General features: G+C 39.5%; 1 protein-coding gene across 4 annotated transcripts in view; it reads left to right on the top strand.

Annotated features, from left to right (window-relative positions):
* Positions 1-13,368, top strand: part of LOC124122061 (homer protein homolog 2-like) — an 84,604-nt gene that overhangs the window by 51,162 nt on the left and 20,074 nt on the right. For all 4 annotated transcript variants that reach the window (XM_046485236.2, XM_046485232.2, XM_046485234.2 and 1 more), the window contains exons 3-4: positions 6,375-6,506; positions 12,347-12,523. In XM_046485236.2, the coding sequence (XP_046341192.1) occupies positions 6,375-6,506; positions 12,347-12,523 (309 nt within the window). The remainder of the gene's footprint in view (positions 1-6,374; positions 6,507-12,346; positions 12,524-13,368) is intronic.

Raw genomic sequence — 13,368 nt, 5'->3', positions numbered from 1 at the left:
TCTTTTTCTCTTTTTTTCACTCTTTTTTTCCCCGTTTTTCTTTATTACATTTCCCATCATATTATACATTTCAATGCCATACGTAGAGTGTGCATGGATAGTTTTTACATTTTGCATAATTGTATAGCCAGATATAGTTATTCCATTTAGGCCAGCCAAAGATCAAATTAAAAAATAATAACAAAATTACATTATGGGCATGTTCGTAGCTTGGACAGATCATATATCATAGTTTATACAGGGTTTGTAAATGATACATGTATAGAAGACCAGGAGACATGAGAACTTGCATAAAATTTTACAATTTGAATATGCAATAAAGTTTGTAATTTCATAATATTCTTGATGTATCTTCTGTCATCTACCCTTAAGGGACCTTATGGGTGAAAACAATACATTTTGACTTGTCATAATATTTTAAACTACAGTATCTTCGGCACACCAAAATACAATTCATTCAATTTCATATTTATTACAGAGATACATGCCATCAAACATTTGGGCTCAATTTCCAACTGTTTGTGTTATAATTGCAGTTTTTGGACATATATGCTGAATGGTTTTGAAATAATGTTTTTATTACATTTCAAACTAACGGGGGCCACGGGTGGCCCAGTCGTCTAAGGCGCCACGATTCGCTATGCAGAGTTGCATCCCTTGGGCACGCCAGAAACTTAAGATTGTGGGTTCGAATCCTGGTTCGCCCCGATTATGATTCTAGGTTTGTCAGCACCATACCCGTGCTCGTGGGTTTCACCGAAGTGGTAAACGTCTGAGACCTGCATCACTTCAGGCTTTCCTCCCACAATAAGTGGTATAACTGGAATACTGTTAAAATTGGCGTTAAACCCAACTCATTCACTCACTCACTCACTACAAACTAACGAGAGAGAAATTAGACATATTTGTACAGTCCACACACATGGCAATCTTCACTGAAGTAAGTTGACATGAAGCGTTTTTCTGATGTCACATCACATTTGTATCCTAGCACCAGTAAGGTCCCTTTTAACCTGATGGGTCACATATGTGATTATAGTAAGGGCATGGCAGAAGGGAAAATAAAATTATGGTTCACCAGGGACTGCGAGACAGACTCATGATCTCCAGCCTCCCTCCTACTGCCCCCTCCCTAATGTATGCTCGATCACCTGCAGGGAGAATAGGTAATTCAGGTATTACCCAGATTACACCACCAAAGTCCAAGGCCTGATCATAAGCCATTATACAAACTTTAGTCTGGTGAACAAAACCTGTGCTAATCCTGTGTTGTTTTCCAACCTGAGTATATCTGGGCCCTCAGTGATGGCGAGAACCGGGTCTACCAGTAGCCTCGCACCTCCGGGAGTGGCACCTCTTGTCTCGGACTGGGCAGGATCTACACAGTATTTATATGTATATCCACTACCGCTATAGTAGTATCTTAAGTTGGAACCTTGAAAATAAGCCTTCGTGTTATTTTTATTGCATCAGCCACATGACATGGTGTCACAGAAAAATATTATTGAAAAACTTCCTTTCACAATTAACACTGTTTGTAAATGTCTTGGATCCTTGAGATTTTATGCTGTAGAATGGGGCCACTAAATCTGTAATTTTAAGTTAATGACCCTGTGAGTTCCATGCTTAAATTCAAACACTGAATTTAGGGATGTCATCGTGTATTGCGATATTGATGAATTTGTTAATTTTTTATGCCGATGCTGTATCGATACAAATTTAAGATTATAAGTACTAAATTAATAATTCATCGCCCCGGACAGGTTTACATTTGTTTTAAATATCATGGTAAGATTGAATAATGTGAAGGCAATAATTCAACTATTAACATTTAATAGATCAGCCGAGTTCATATATTGCATGTTAATTGATTAATTGCCAGGCCACATAGGTATTTTTATGTATATACATACATAATAATTAATTTTATTTTATTGATATATCATGATAGTTTTTGAATCTATTTATGTATGCATGTACTACAATTTCCTGTCAGTGACACCCATAACTGAATTCATGTATCATTGAATATTTGACTTTAACAGCAGCATCTGAAACCAATTCAATACATGAATCGTTGGCATCTCATAAATTGCAATGCGAAAGGCAGGCCAATACCCATCCCAGTGTACACGGTACGTTGACATGTTGTCAAATTAGTCTCACTCATCTCATCTCAGAACCATCTAGAGCAGAGGCCATTTATTCAAATTTATTCATTGAAGTCTGCATAGGATATTCCCTTAAATTGCTATGTGATATGTTGTGTCATCGGAAACAAAATGAGAAAACCCTATCCAAACTCATCATAATAATACATATGCATTTCATTTTGTCTGTGAGCATCTAATACCATTATTAAATTCCAACATAATCAATTCATCCAATAATTGTATTCCTGAATACGTACACATCAATTCATATGAAGAAAACATGACTGCGAGGGTTTCGTTGAGCACGTGCACATGTAAGGGGAAGAAATTCACAAGGCCGTGGTTTCCTGACCCACAGTGTTTTCTTTACCAAACTAAAGGGGACTGTTTCATCCGAACCGAAATTGAAAGAAAAATCTAAAACAGCATATTTTTAAACTTATCCTATCTCACACTATGCATTTCTTCTTTCCTCTTTGATCCTATGTGGAAACGTGCTTGAACAGTTTCCAGCTTCTAAAAATCAATCCACCCGAACACACCCCATCATCAATATGGTCACCTCCCAAACAAATGGGTCACACACGTAATTCCGTGCATAGCGACCTACACAACCTGATCACGTGCCTCCTTTGTCTGTCACTTCATTCTTTCTCAATTAAAATAGATTAACTTTGTCATGAATTATAATACTATTATATATTAGTCATTTGGGGCTTTTCAAGCTATTTTGGGGATGTTCAAGACTTTTCAAGGATGACACAGAAAATCAAGGCTTTTCAAAAGGGACCTTAATTGAAGGCCTTTTCAAGCCTGTGTGAACCTTGACCATGCACCTTAACCCAAGCTGCCTGTAACCATTGCATCCAACCATGTACCCATTCACAGCTAGATGTGGGGCGGTCGGGTAGCCTAGTGGTTAAAGCGTTCACTCGTCACGCCGAAGACCCGGGTTCGATTCCCGACATGGGTACCATGTGTGAAGCCCATTTCTGGTGACTGCCGCCGTGATATTGCTTGAATATTGCTAAAAGCGGCGTAAAACCATACTCACTCACTCACTCACTCATTCTATCTCATCGCCACGCCATGGTAATGTGCTTGATCATTAGCAGCCGTTCTTATACCACGCTAAGGGGAATGGGAAAGATGAAGGAAAAAGCGACAGATAATCTGTGTCCTGCTTGTTAACAATGTCGACGTACCTATTGGACCTCGGACCCACATGGACAGTGTTGTGATTGTCACAGATGGTGCTGCCTTGAATCACGCTGTGTGGATAGCAAGCACCTTCTAGAGGCTGCATTTTCCATTTTCCATATCTCTCCACAAATGTCATCATGCCACTCAAAATCCCGTGACTGGGACAACAAGTCTCAAGATGTGAAGAATCCGAAAATGTGGTCAGTTGTCACTCATCGATCTACAAGCCTTCCTCTGCCACCGTACGTGTCTACTGCTGTCCCCATAGCCGCCTAAATACCTGTACTATCTATGGCCGATGATGGGGTGTCTGACAGCTTTTTAACTGAAGAGATTACCGATCAGCCTGCGTCTTCATCTCTTACAACAGTGCCGGTCACCTCAGATACCTGACTGGTCCTTGCCACCCTCTCTCAGATGCTAATGTGTCTACGATGGTTGTCGCTCCTTCGACTGCTCCCTCGTTGGCATCCCGTTCGGACAAAAGTTCTAACTGCACTACGGTTGTTCGCAAATCCTCCCTCAACGACGTAGCATTTATTCATTTCCATTGTATAACCATTCATTACGTGATATGCATAATAGCATATGATTCTTTTCTTCGTGTATTTTCTTTTTTGACCCTAGATTGAGATTTGAGCTTAATCTAATCATGATGTTCTTTTTACATCTGTAAAACAACTCGGTTTACGAAACCAAATATTGAGGAATGATGTCATGGCTCCAGGAACTAGTCACTCCTTTTAATACCCTGTCACCTTTTCCTGCCCTGTACGGACTTCTCCTGTTAAACAGCTCAGATCATGAAGCCAGCACATTGAGGAATGATGCCATTCCCAATAAGTTGCGACTCTACGATGTGCCTATAGATGTCTGATCTGTTTAAGACTCACACTGCACAAATGGTATTATATTCAAATATTGATTTTGCAGAACAAAACAAATCATCTAAAATATCTTTTATTTTATTTTCCAACCTTCCTATAAGGATTTTTCTCAACAAAATCTGGAAGACCACGAAAAATATAAAATCTGTCTGCTTCAGGCAGGGATGGGAATCTTCGGCAGATCGGCGAATTTTAGTGACCTCAATTTTGTTAAATTCTGATGAACTACCATAAACCCCTCAAAATTATGGAGCATGCTCCATTGAAAAGAAGTTGAAAAGGAAAATATCCATTCTCATCCCTCCTTAGGATGAAACTGGAATTACTTCAAAAACTCAATAGGTCGTATGTTATCACCCTTCCAGTATCATGGTTTGTTTCATATTTATCTTCATTGCAACAAAACGTGTACAACTGCATGGAAACCTCTACAAGGACACCTGTACTAAAGACAGGCCCTCTTGGGAGGCCATGCCACACTTATTTTGTCATTTTTTTGACGCACTTGAATGTGTGAATTGAAAACTCAGGTAATTACAAACTCAATTTGGTTGCCATGACAACTATGTTTATGAGTAAGGTTCTAGTTGTTATTTGACTTAATCAATTCATGGTTGTTTGTGTCAAGTCATATGTCAAGGCAAACAGCTTTGTTGTAAGTTGATAGTCAACATCCGTTTTTTCATATCAATATTCACTTCGTTGGGTTCGAATCCCGGACGGAACTCATCACAAAAAAGTACAAGAATCTGTACTTTACTAAAAAAGTGTTATCACAAATATAACATTTGTTATATTCACTTCTATGAACTTTTATGACAGCCATTGGACTAGGGATTGTTTGCCTCTACATACTCCAAAAATCGTGAACATCTTTGTAATATTCAGGTTATATTTGAAATCATGCAGTATTCCTTGCATGTTTGATACAATGAGGCTCAATTTGTTACAATGTTTCACCTGGCTGATGGGGTGTTATACATTACTCCAGCAGTGGGATAACAGGTCATGTCAACCAATGGTTTACTTCACTCACTAGTTCCCAATTTAAGAATTTGTATAAATTTTTAGAATGGTCACTGATTTTGGAAAGCATAACAGTTATTAAGCAAATATCCTGTAATAAATAAATTGTAAATGACTCCATGGCAGTTTTGATTGGATAACCAAGGAAATCCCTTTGCATTTGTTTCCATAAACTGAAGAAAAATTAGGCCAGCCAAATAACGGACTACTGTTTCCTGATTGGCTGATACTAGAATGGTGAGGGCTTTTGTTGGATCATTGCTGTGAATGATGTTACTGATTTTGTATTGTCTATAGTTTCATTATGTTTAAGAAATAAACAACAAGGGGAAGTTGATTATCGTACAATAAAACACTTCACTGATGTACATCCTCTTTAAGGATGTTAAAACACGTACAAGCATTAAAAATATATACCCGTATTTAAATAATGATGACTCCCTGAATACAATCCGACCTTGGCAATTTCGGTAAAGTCCATTTTATGAACAGGGTGTTAAGTTGGTTATTTCCCGGACATTTTCACAATTTGCATGTTGTTTATCTGTACCTTTTCTCCCAAAACCGATTGTCATGTCTGTCCCACTTTTGGGTTTGATTGTTCGGCCATTGTGTTTATAATCTACGTGGCCCAGCTACATCTTTGGGAACAACTCACCAACACTTCCCTCTCACAAATAACATTGTCCCCTTTACGACATCATCAAGTTGCAAGTGAATGTTCAAATCTCCAGAAATGAGTCATGATAGAACAATGTTTAATCGTGCCATCAATCATTCTTCATTCTGCGTTGTCCTGTGCGATTTATCGCATAGTTGTCATATATTAATGATTAAATAAGCAGTCGCATCTTGACTTAAATGTTTTTATATGTTATGAACGTCCCTGCACGCTTTGCATAAATCTGCTACGCACACAATACACAATACACAGTTTTTACGCCCGTTTATACATTTATACCTTCACAAAATAATGAAGTCAATTCTTATTTACCCCTAGAATAACACTTGATGGAGTAGCTCCTGAAGCTGGAGGGTAGTGTCCCGTGTGCAGGAAGCTTGTGTAGCCCATGTATTTAGTGTGTGCCTTGTGTTGTTGTTCCAGGCTATTGTCAACAGTACCATCACCCCCAACTTGACATTCACCAAGACCTCCCAGAAGTTTGGCCAGTGGTCAGATGCAAGAGCAAATACAGTATATGGCTTGGGCTTTCCAACAGAAGCCGATCTTGGCAAGGTACATTTTTTATTTGGGTATCTATAGGACCATGTTTTTATGTGTGATTTTTTGTGTGTGAAAAAAACATAAAAAAGATATTTTTTAAGATTTCTTTTTTTGATATACACCCCAAAAAAGACTTTTTTAATTTTTAGCTCACCTGACTGAAAGTCAAGTGAGTTTAAGACATGCATGGCCTGTTTGTCAGGCATCTGGTGTCCAACTTCACATATGTTTTGTTCAAAATGGAATGAAATTCATCTGGTTAGTTAGTTGTGAGGCTCACCATATGTGTTCCAGTTTTATCATTATTTTTAATTTTAAATTGCACACTGCAAGCTGAAACTTCTTCTGGTCATTACTCAGCCATTTCTCTTCAATTTGTTTGTTTGTTGTTTAATGCAGCGCTCAGCAATTATCCAGCTATATGACATCAGTCTGTAAATAATCAAGTCTGGATTGTCTGGTGTTTGACATCATAAGCATCAATCCAGGCAACTGGGATACAATGACATGCATCAACCAAGTCAGCGAGCCTGACCACCCGATCCTGTTTGTCGCTCCTTACGACAAGCCTTGTCACCTTTTACGGCAAGCATGGGTTGCTGAAGACCTATTCTAACCCGTATCTTTACAAGTCCATTTCTCTTCAAACTTTTATGAAATGTGGTATAATGTGTAGTTAGTAGTGGGTTCATATGTTCCGTTTTTCAAGATATTTTATAGTTTGACATTGATTTTACCTTTTCAGTTTAGACATGCTCGAATTCGATTTTCAATATGGCCACATTTTGAAAAAGCTATTATCATTATTCAGTCATTTTTGTTCAAAATGGAATGAAAGTTGGAATATGTGTAGCTAGTAGTACGGCTCAACATATATGTTCCATATTTTGGGATATTTTAAAGCTGGACTTTATTTTAGCCATGCTCTTAAATTCTCTCAAATACTAAGGCTCTGTAAACATCTCCCCTGAACATATGCATCATGTTTTGTTCCAAACATTAGATTTGAGTGTTAGTTTTTAGTCCTCAGTATTTATACAGAAACGATTTTAAGGTAATACTGACAGCTCCCTTTTTAGGAGTCTGTCTTTCAAACTATTGACTACATATTCAGGGGAGCTACAGTGCCCTTGGCACTATTGTTGTTCACAATATGAATCACTGAATTGTCTGGTCCAGACTTGATTATTTACAGTCCGCCATCATATGGCTGTATGCATTACACACCAAACAAACAATAGTCCTGGCACTTGGACCTTCTGTTCCTGAGGAGTATATATTGTCAAAACCACTTCCCTTGATGGTGCAAGACAGAAATAGAAAGTCATTTTTGGAACTGATCCTAATATAGCAAGATACAGGCACTTTTGTCGTCACTGTATTTGCATCTGCTCTAACAGCCTGATTTGTCAGACACTGGGGTGTCCTAACTCCGAGCATTACAGGACCAGTCACATTGTTTTTGTGGTCAATTCTGAGGGAGAATCTCTGTATAGCAAACAGTGGCTCTTGAGTTTGTGAAACTTCTGCAATGTTTTCAAGATCAATTGTAGTCGACAGTTGTGGTGAAACTATTAATCTAACTCATCGGTCATGATTTATATGTGACCAGTTATTGCCAGATTAACCATTTATATCCAACACTTGTTAAAACCTATATTCTGTTATTGTACTGTGCGAATGATAAGAATTAGTTGCTTATTAGTTAATAATAATTAATGGATCAGCTCCTTGCAAGGTTAATACAGATCTGGAGCACTAAAATTCAAGGCTTTTCAAGGCTTCTTTGGGTTGGTTATTAGCCTCAGTCTGTTAATATTTTTTAATTCTAACATACTACATGTATATATTAGTCATAAAACCTAAAAAGAGGTATGAACATCACAAATTTTCCAGGAAGAATTATTTTCGCAAACAACAATTAAAATAGATTAACTTTGTCATGAATTATAATACTATTATATATAAGTCATTTTGGGCTTTTCAAGCTATTTTTTGGATGTTCAAGACTTTTCAAGGATGACACAGAAAATCAAGGCTTTTCAAAAGGGACCTTAATTGAAGGCCTTTTCAAGCCTGTGTGAACCTTGACCATGCACCTTAACCCAAGCTGCCTGTAACCATTGCATCCGACCATGTACCCATTCACAGCTAGATGTGGGGCGGTCGAGTAGCCTAGTGGTTAAAGCGTTCACTCGTCACGCCGAAGACCCGGGTTCGAATCCCGACATGGGTACAATGTGTGAAGCCCATTTCTGGTGACTGCCGCCGTGATATTGCTGGAATATTGCTAAAAGCGGCGTAAAACCAAACTCACTCACTCACTCACTCACAGCTAGATGTGAGCAGTCGAACTAAGTCACATACCTAACAAGACCACATGCCACCACTTGCTGGACCCAAATGAAGTACTGTATTCGACGTAATAAGCGCCCACGATATTTGCTAATATACTGGCTAGTGAACAATCCCAATTAGCACCCCTTCTGATTGATAAATGTACACAAGACTATTTATTCATGCATAATACGTTTGTTATATGCACCCTTAATTATGGGAAATTAAATTCTTGAAAAATATATCGGTCGTTTATAAACATTTCAGCATAAACCACGAAAGATACGCTTTTTGAACTCAAAAATATATATTCTAATAAGAGCCCCCTATTTCTAATTTTGAGAGCGCCCTGGGCGCTTATTATGTCAAATACGGTATGTCTTATTTTACTTGGTGAGTTTCACATCACGTGATGGAGGACACCAAGAATAGGTTCTCACCCCTGTACACCCAAACCAGGAATTGAACCTGGGTATTTTGCATGATCAGTAAATGCTTGAACCACTGTCCCACCAACCCACGTCATTGGGCCAAACACAGGTGGTCTGAATGGCCTGACTACAAACGGCAAGCTAGCTTCAGATAGTGACCATTTGTTTCCACCAGTAGTCTTTGAATGTAAGTGGTGTTTGTTCAGGAAACTTGTTCTGTTGGGGATGTGCTGTTGCCAGTCTTAGTCCTGAACTGTCAAGCTGGTTGTTTGAAGAGTTAATGAAGCACTGGACCTTCTTGACTTCACAGAGTGAGAGTATTTACAGGGGAGGTCACTCTGTGTGTTTACACACGACATTGGGGACATAGCTAGCCATTAGGACAAGAGTGAAAGTATTTGCACCATGTCCACAGTAAATACATCTGTCAGGGGAATGTGTGTCAAGTTACTGATATGAATTATTTCAATTTGAGATAAATATTCCAAATCAGTATGCTGACATGTTTCTTTTTATGGTAACTGAAGCAAGTTTCAACCACTAAAGCTGTTCTTTGTGACTATGGAAATTTGGCAGATCCTTCTGTAGAAATTATATGTGTTTTTTATATTTTTGAGATGACCACTTTGGCACCAACAGCAAGTCCCTAGGGGGGAAGCAAGGACTTTCAGCAGGGCAAACAATAGATTTGAACACCACTGGCAGATTCTTCTGTCTATAAACCTAATCTCTCCATTAAATTCTTTCAGTTAATTAAACATTTAGAAGTGTAATGAGAACTCCACACACTGTGAATGAATCTCTCGCTCATCAAGTTCAATGTCGCCCTTCGCTTTCTTTATAATAGGATACTTTTGTTGAGTGGGAGGCGTTGCCCTCGGCATGTCTCCATGACTGAACGAGTCTTGAGGAAGGTCCCCTTGTAGGAGTAATTACTTGCAGCCGTGTTACTTTAACAAGTCTGTGGAAGGAAGAACACCCTATTTGGTTTTGCATCTTGGCCACAGTTTTTTTTTTCAGTTAACATGGTGAATAAACATGCCCTTCTTCCAAGCAAACTAGTCGTACAAGGCATGCTTAGAAGCTCTGAGTGTACTTTTATTTTGGGAAACACGTCTAAATATGCTACAGGCGGCAGTTGCGCCACCAGAAGCCTAAGGCTGCAGGAACCATTCTTAAAGTGCATTTCATTCTCTTAGAAAATTGTAACCATTACAATGATTTTGCTAGAGACAAATGGCAACTGGATATTTTACCAAATTTTTACAATCTTTTGTATCATAACCAAATCTGAAAAATAGCTTTACAGGCCTCAAAGTTGCGACTAAAATAGTTGCCAATGCGACGTAAATTTCTGTTTGTTTACTACAAAAAAATCTGAGGTCGTCAAATGACTACCTTGAAAAAATATCTTGTGGCAACTGAATCTTATTGCTTCACATTAGTAGACAGAAGTAAATAACATGACATTTGCACGCCGTTTTTCTCAATTGCCAGTTTTTCCAATTGCATTATGGAACTTGTATAACTGCACTCACCGTCTGTGTCAATGAACATTCCAATAACTCCATGAAGCACTGCAAGAATTCTGTTATGCTAAGTAATTTTACTGTGTGCAGTGCATCGAGTTTGAACTTCTGACATGCGTAGACCGTTCTGTTTTACTGCAAAATACTTTTCTATCTTCACACAACAAAAAACAATCATAGCACTGAAAGTTGTGAGTGTAAACGATGATGACAGTAACTTTGGAAGTAGTAACAGTGATGGTTGATGCTGTCCGAGCTGATGGACACAAACAAAGACATGGGGAAAAAAACGTCCATGCTGGTGACATTCAAAAGTAAATGAAAATTGGCTGCTGCGAAAAGACAATTAAACAAAGAATGTCTAATTCAGTATGCATGGCTAATATACGATTCCAAGACTAAAGCTATTGATGACTTGTACATATTATGATAGGAATTTGATTAAAATGCCTTTAAAAGATAATTTCAAATTTTGTTTGCTACCTACAATATTGGCTCGACTTCTTGATTTTACCAGTGGCTACCTGGAAAAAGTATATGTAGCCATATAGCTACTTGGTAAAAAACTTCGAGGCCTGCTTTTGAACTGTGGCTGTCCTTGTGGCTTCTCCCCTCCCCCTTACTGAAAAGCAGCTGGTCCACAAAATAAATTAAACATATAAATATCTATCTTTATTATGTCTCCCGCTAGTAATATAGACCCTCTAACACAATAAAGAATTTATGTATATTTAAATTCTTTGTCTACATCACTATCAGTGATTCTAGAAGCCAGTTTAACACCACGGCAGAATGACTTTTATATAAATGATTAATTGACATAGTTATTTATTTTTGTTTTTATTTCCACTTTCCTTGTGTGGAAAAGTTGGAATAAGTCTGTGAAACATAAAATTAAGAATAACTCTCATAATATGTATCGTGTATATTTAAATGGAATGACATATCTGATTATCCCTGTCAAAAGGTGTGTAGTATATTATCCTGACTATACTGACACATGGTCCTTGGGTCACTTCAGTCTGATTATCCCTGTCAAGGTGTGTAGTATATAATGCTGACTATACTGACACATGGTCCTAGGGTCACTTCAGTCTGATTATCCCTGTCAAGGTGTGTAGTATATTATCCTGACTATACTGACACATGGTCCTAGGGTCACTTCAGTCTGATTATCCCTGTCAAGGTGTGTAGTATATTATCCTGACTATACTGATACATGGTCCTTGGGTCACTTCAGTCTGATTATCCCTGTCAAGTTGTGTAGTATATTATCCTGACTATACTGACACATGGTCCTTTGGTCACTTCAGTCTGATTATCCCTGTCAAGAGGTGTGTAGTATATTATCCTGACTACTATACTGACACATGGTCCTTTGGTCACTTCAGTTATTATGCCTGTCAAGGTGTGTAGTATATTATCCTGACTATACTGACACATGGTCCTTGGGTCACTTCAGTCTGATTATCCCTGTCAAGTTGTGTAGTATATTATCCTGACTATACTGACACATGGTCCTAGGGTCACTTCAGTTGTTATGCCTGTCTTTCAGTTCATTGAGAAGTTCAAAGAAATCAAGGACCTGACAAGAAGTGCTGTTCAGCACCAACTTCAGTCAGGAGGCTGTGAAATCAACGGCACCGTCGACGCCAACAACTCCTCCCCACCACAACCGTCCCAACACCGCCAGTTCCTTCATCAGAGGACCAACAGCCTATCTTCATTACCGGTATGAGACCCAGTCATACAGTGGTCAGCCTAGAGGGACCCATGGAGGGGCAGAATAGGACCCCAGACTTCCCCGTACTCCCCACACTCCCCACACTCCCAACAGGGAGACAAGCATGGGTTACTGAGGACCTATACTTCCCCGTACTCCCCACAGGGAGACAAGCATGGGTTATTGGGGACCTATACTTCCCCTTACTCCCCACAGGGAGACAAGCATGGGTTACTGGGGACCTATACATCCCCGTACTCCCAACAGGGAGACAAGCATGGGTTACTGGGGACCTATACATCCCCGTACTCCCCACAGGGAGACAATCATGGGTTACTGGGGACCTATACATCCCCGTACTCCCCACAGGGAGACAAGCATGGGTTACTGGGGACCTATACATCCCCGTACTCCCCACAGGGAGACAAGCATGGGTTACTTCCCCGTACTCCCCACAGGGAGACAAGCATGGGTTACTGGGGACCTATACTTCCCCGTACTCCCCACAGGGAGACAAGCATGGGTTACTGGGGACCTATACATCCCCGTACTCCCCACAGGGAGACAAGCATGGGTTACTGGGGACCTATACTTCCCCGTACTACCCACAGGGAGGCAAACATGGGTTACTGGGGACCTATACATCCCCGTACTTCCCACAGGGAGACAAGCATGGGTTACTGAGGACCTATACTTCCCCGTACTCCCCACAGGGAGACAAGCATTGGTTATTGGGGACCTATACTTCCCCGTACTCCCCACAGGGAGACAAGCATGGGTTACTGGGGACCTATACTTCCCCGTACTCCCCACAGGGAGACAAGCATGGGTTACTGAGGACCTATACTTCCCCG

This window comes from Haliotis rufescens, unplaced genomic scaffold (genome assembly GCF_023055435.1).
Source record: "Haliotis rufescens isolate VD_foot unplaced genomic scaffold, xgHalRufe1.0.p SCAF_1, whole genome shotgun sequence".
NCBI classification, from domain to species: Eukaryota; Metazoa; Mollusca; class Gastropoda; order Lepetellida; family Haliotidae; genus Haliotis; species Haliotis rufescens.
Note: the sequence above shows the minus strand (reverse complement) of the source record. Positions and strands in the feature narration are given on the sequence as shown.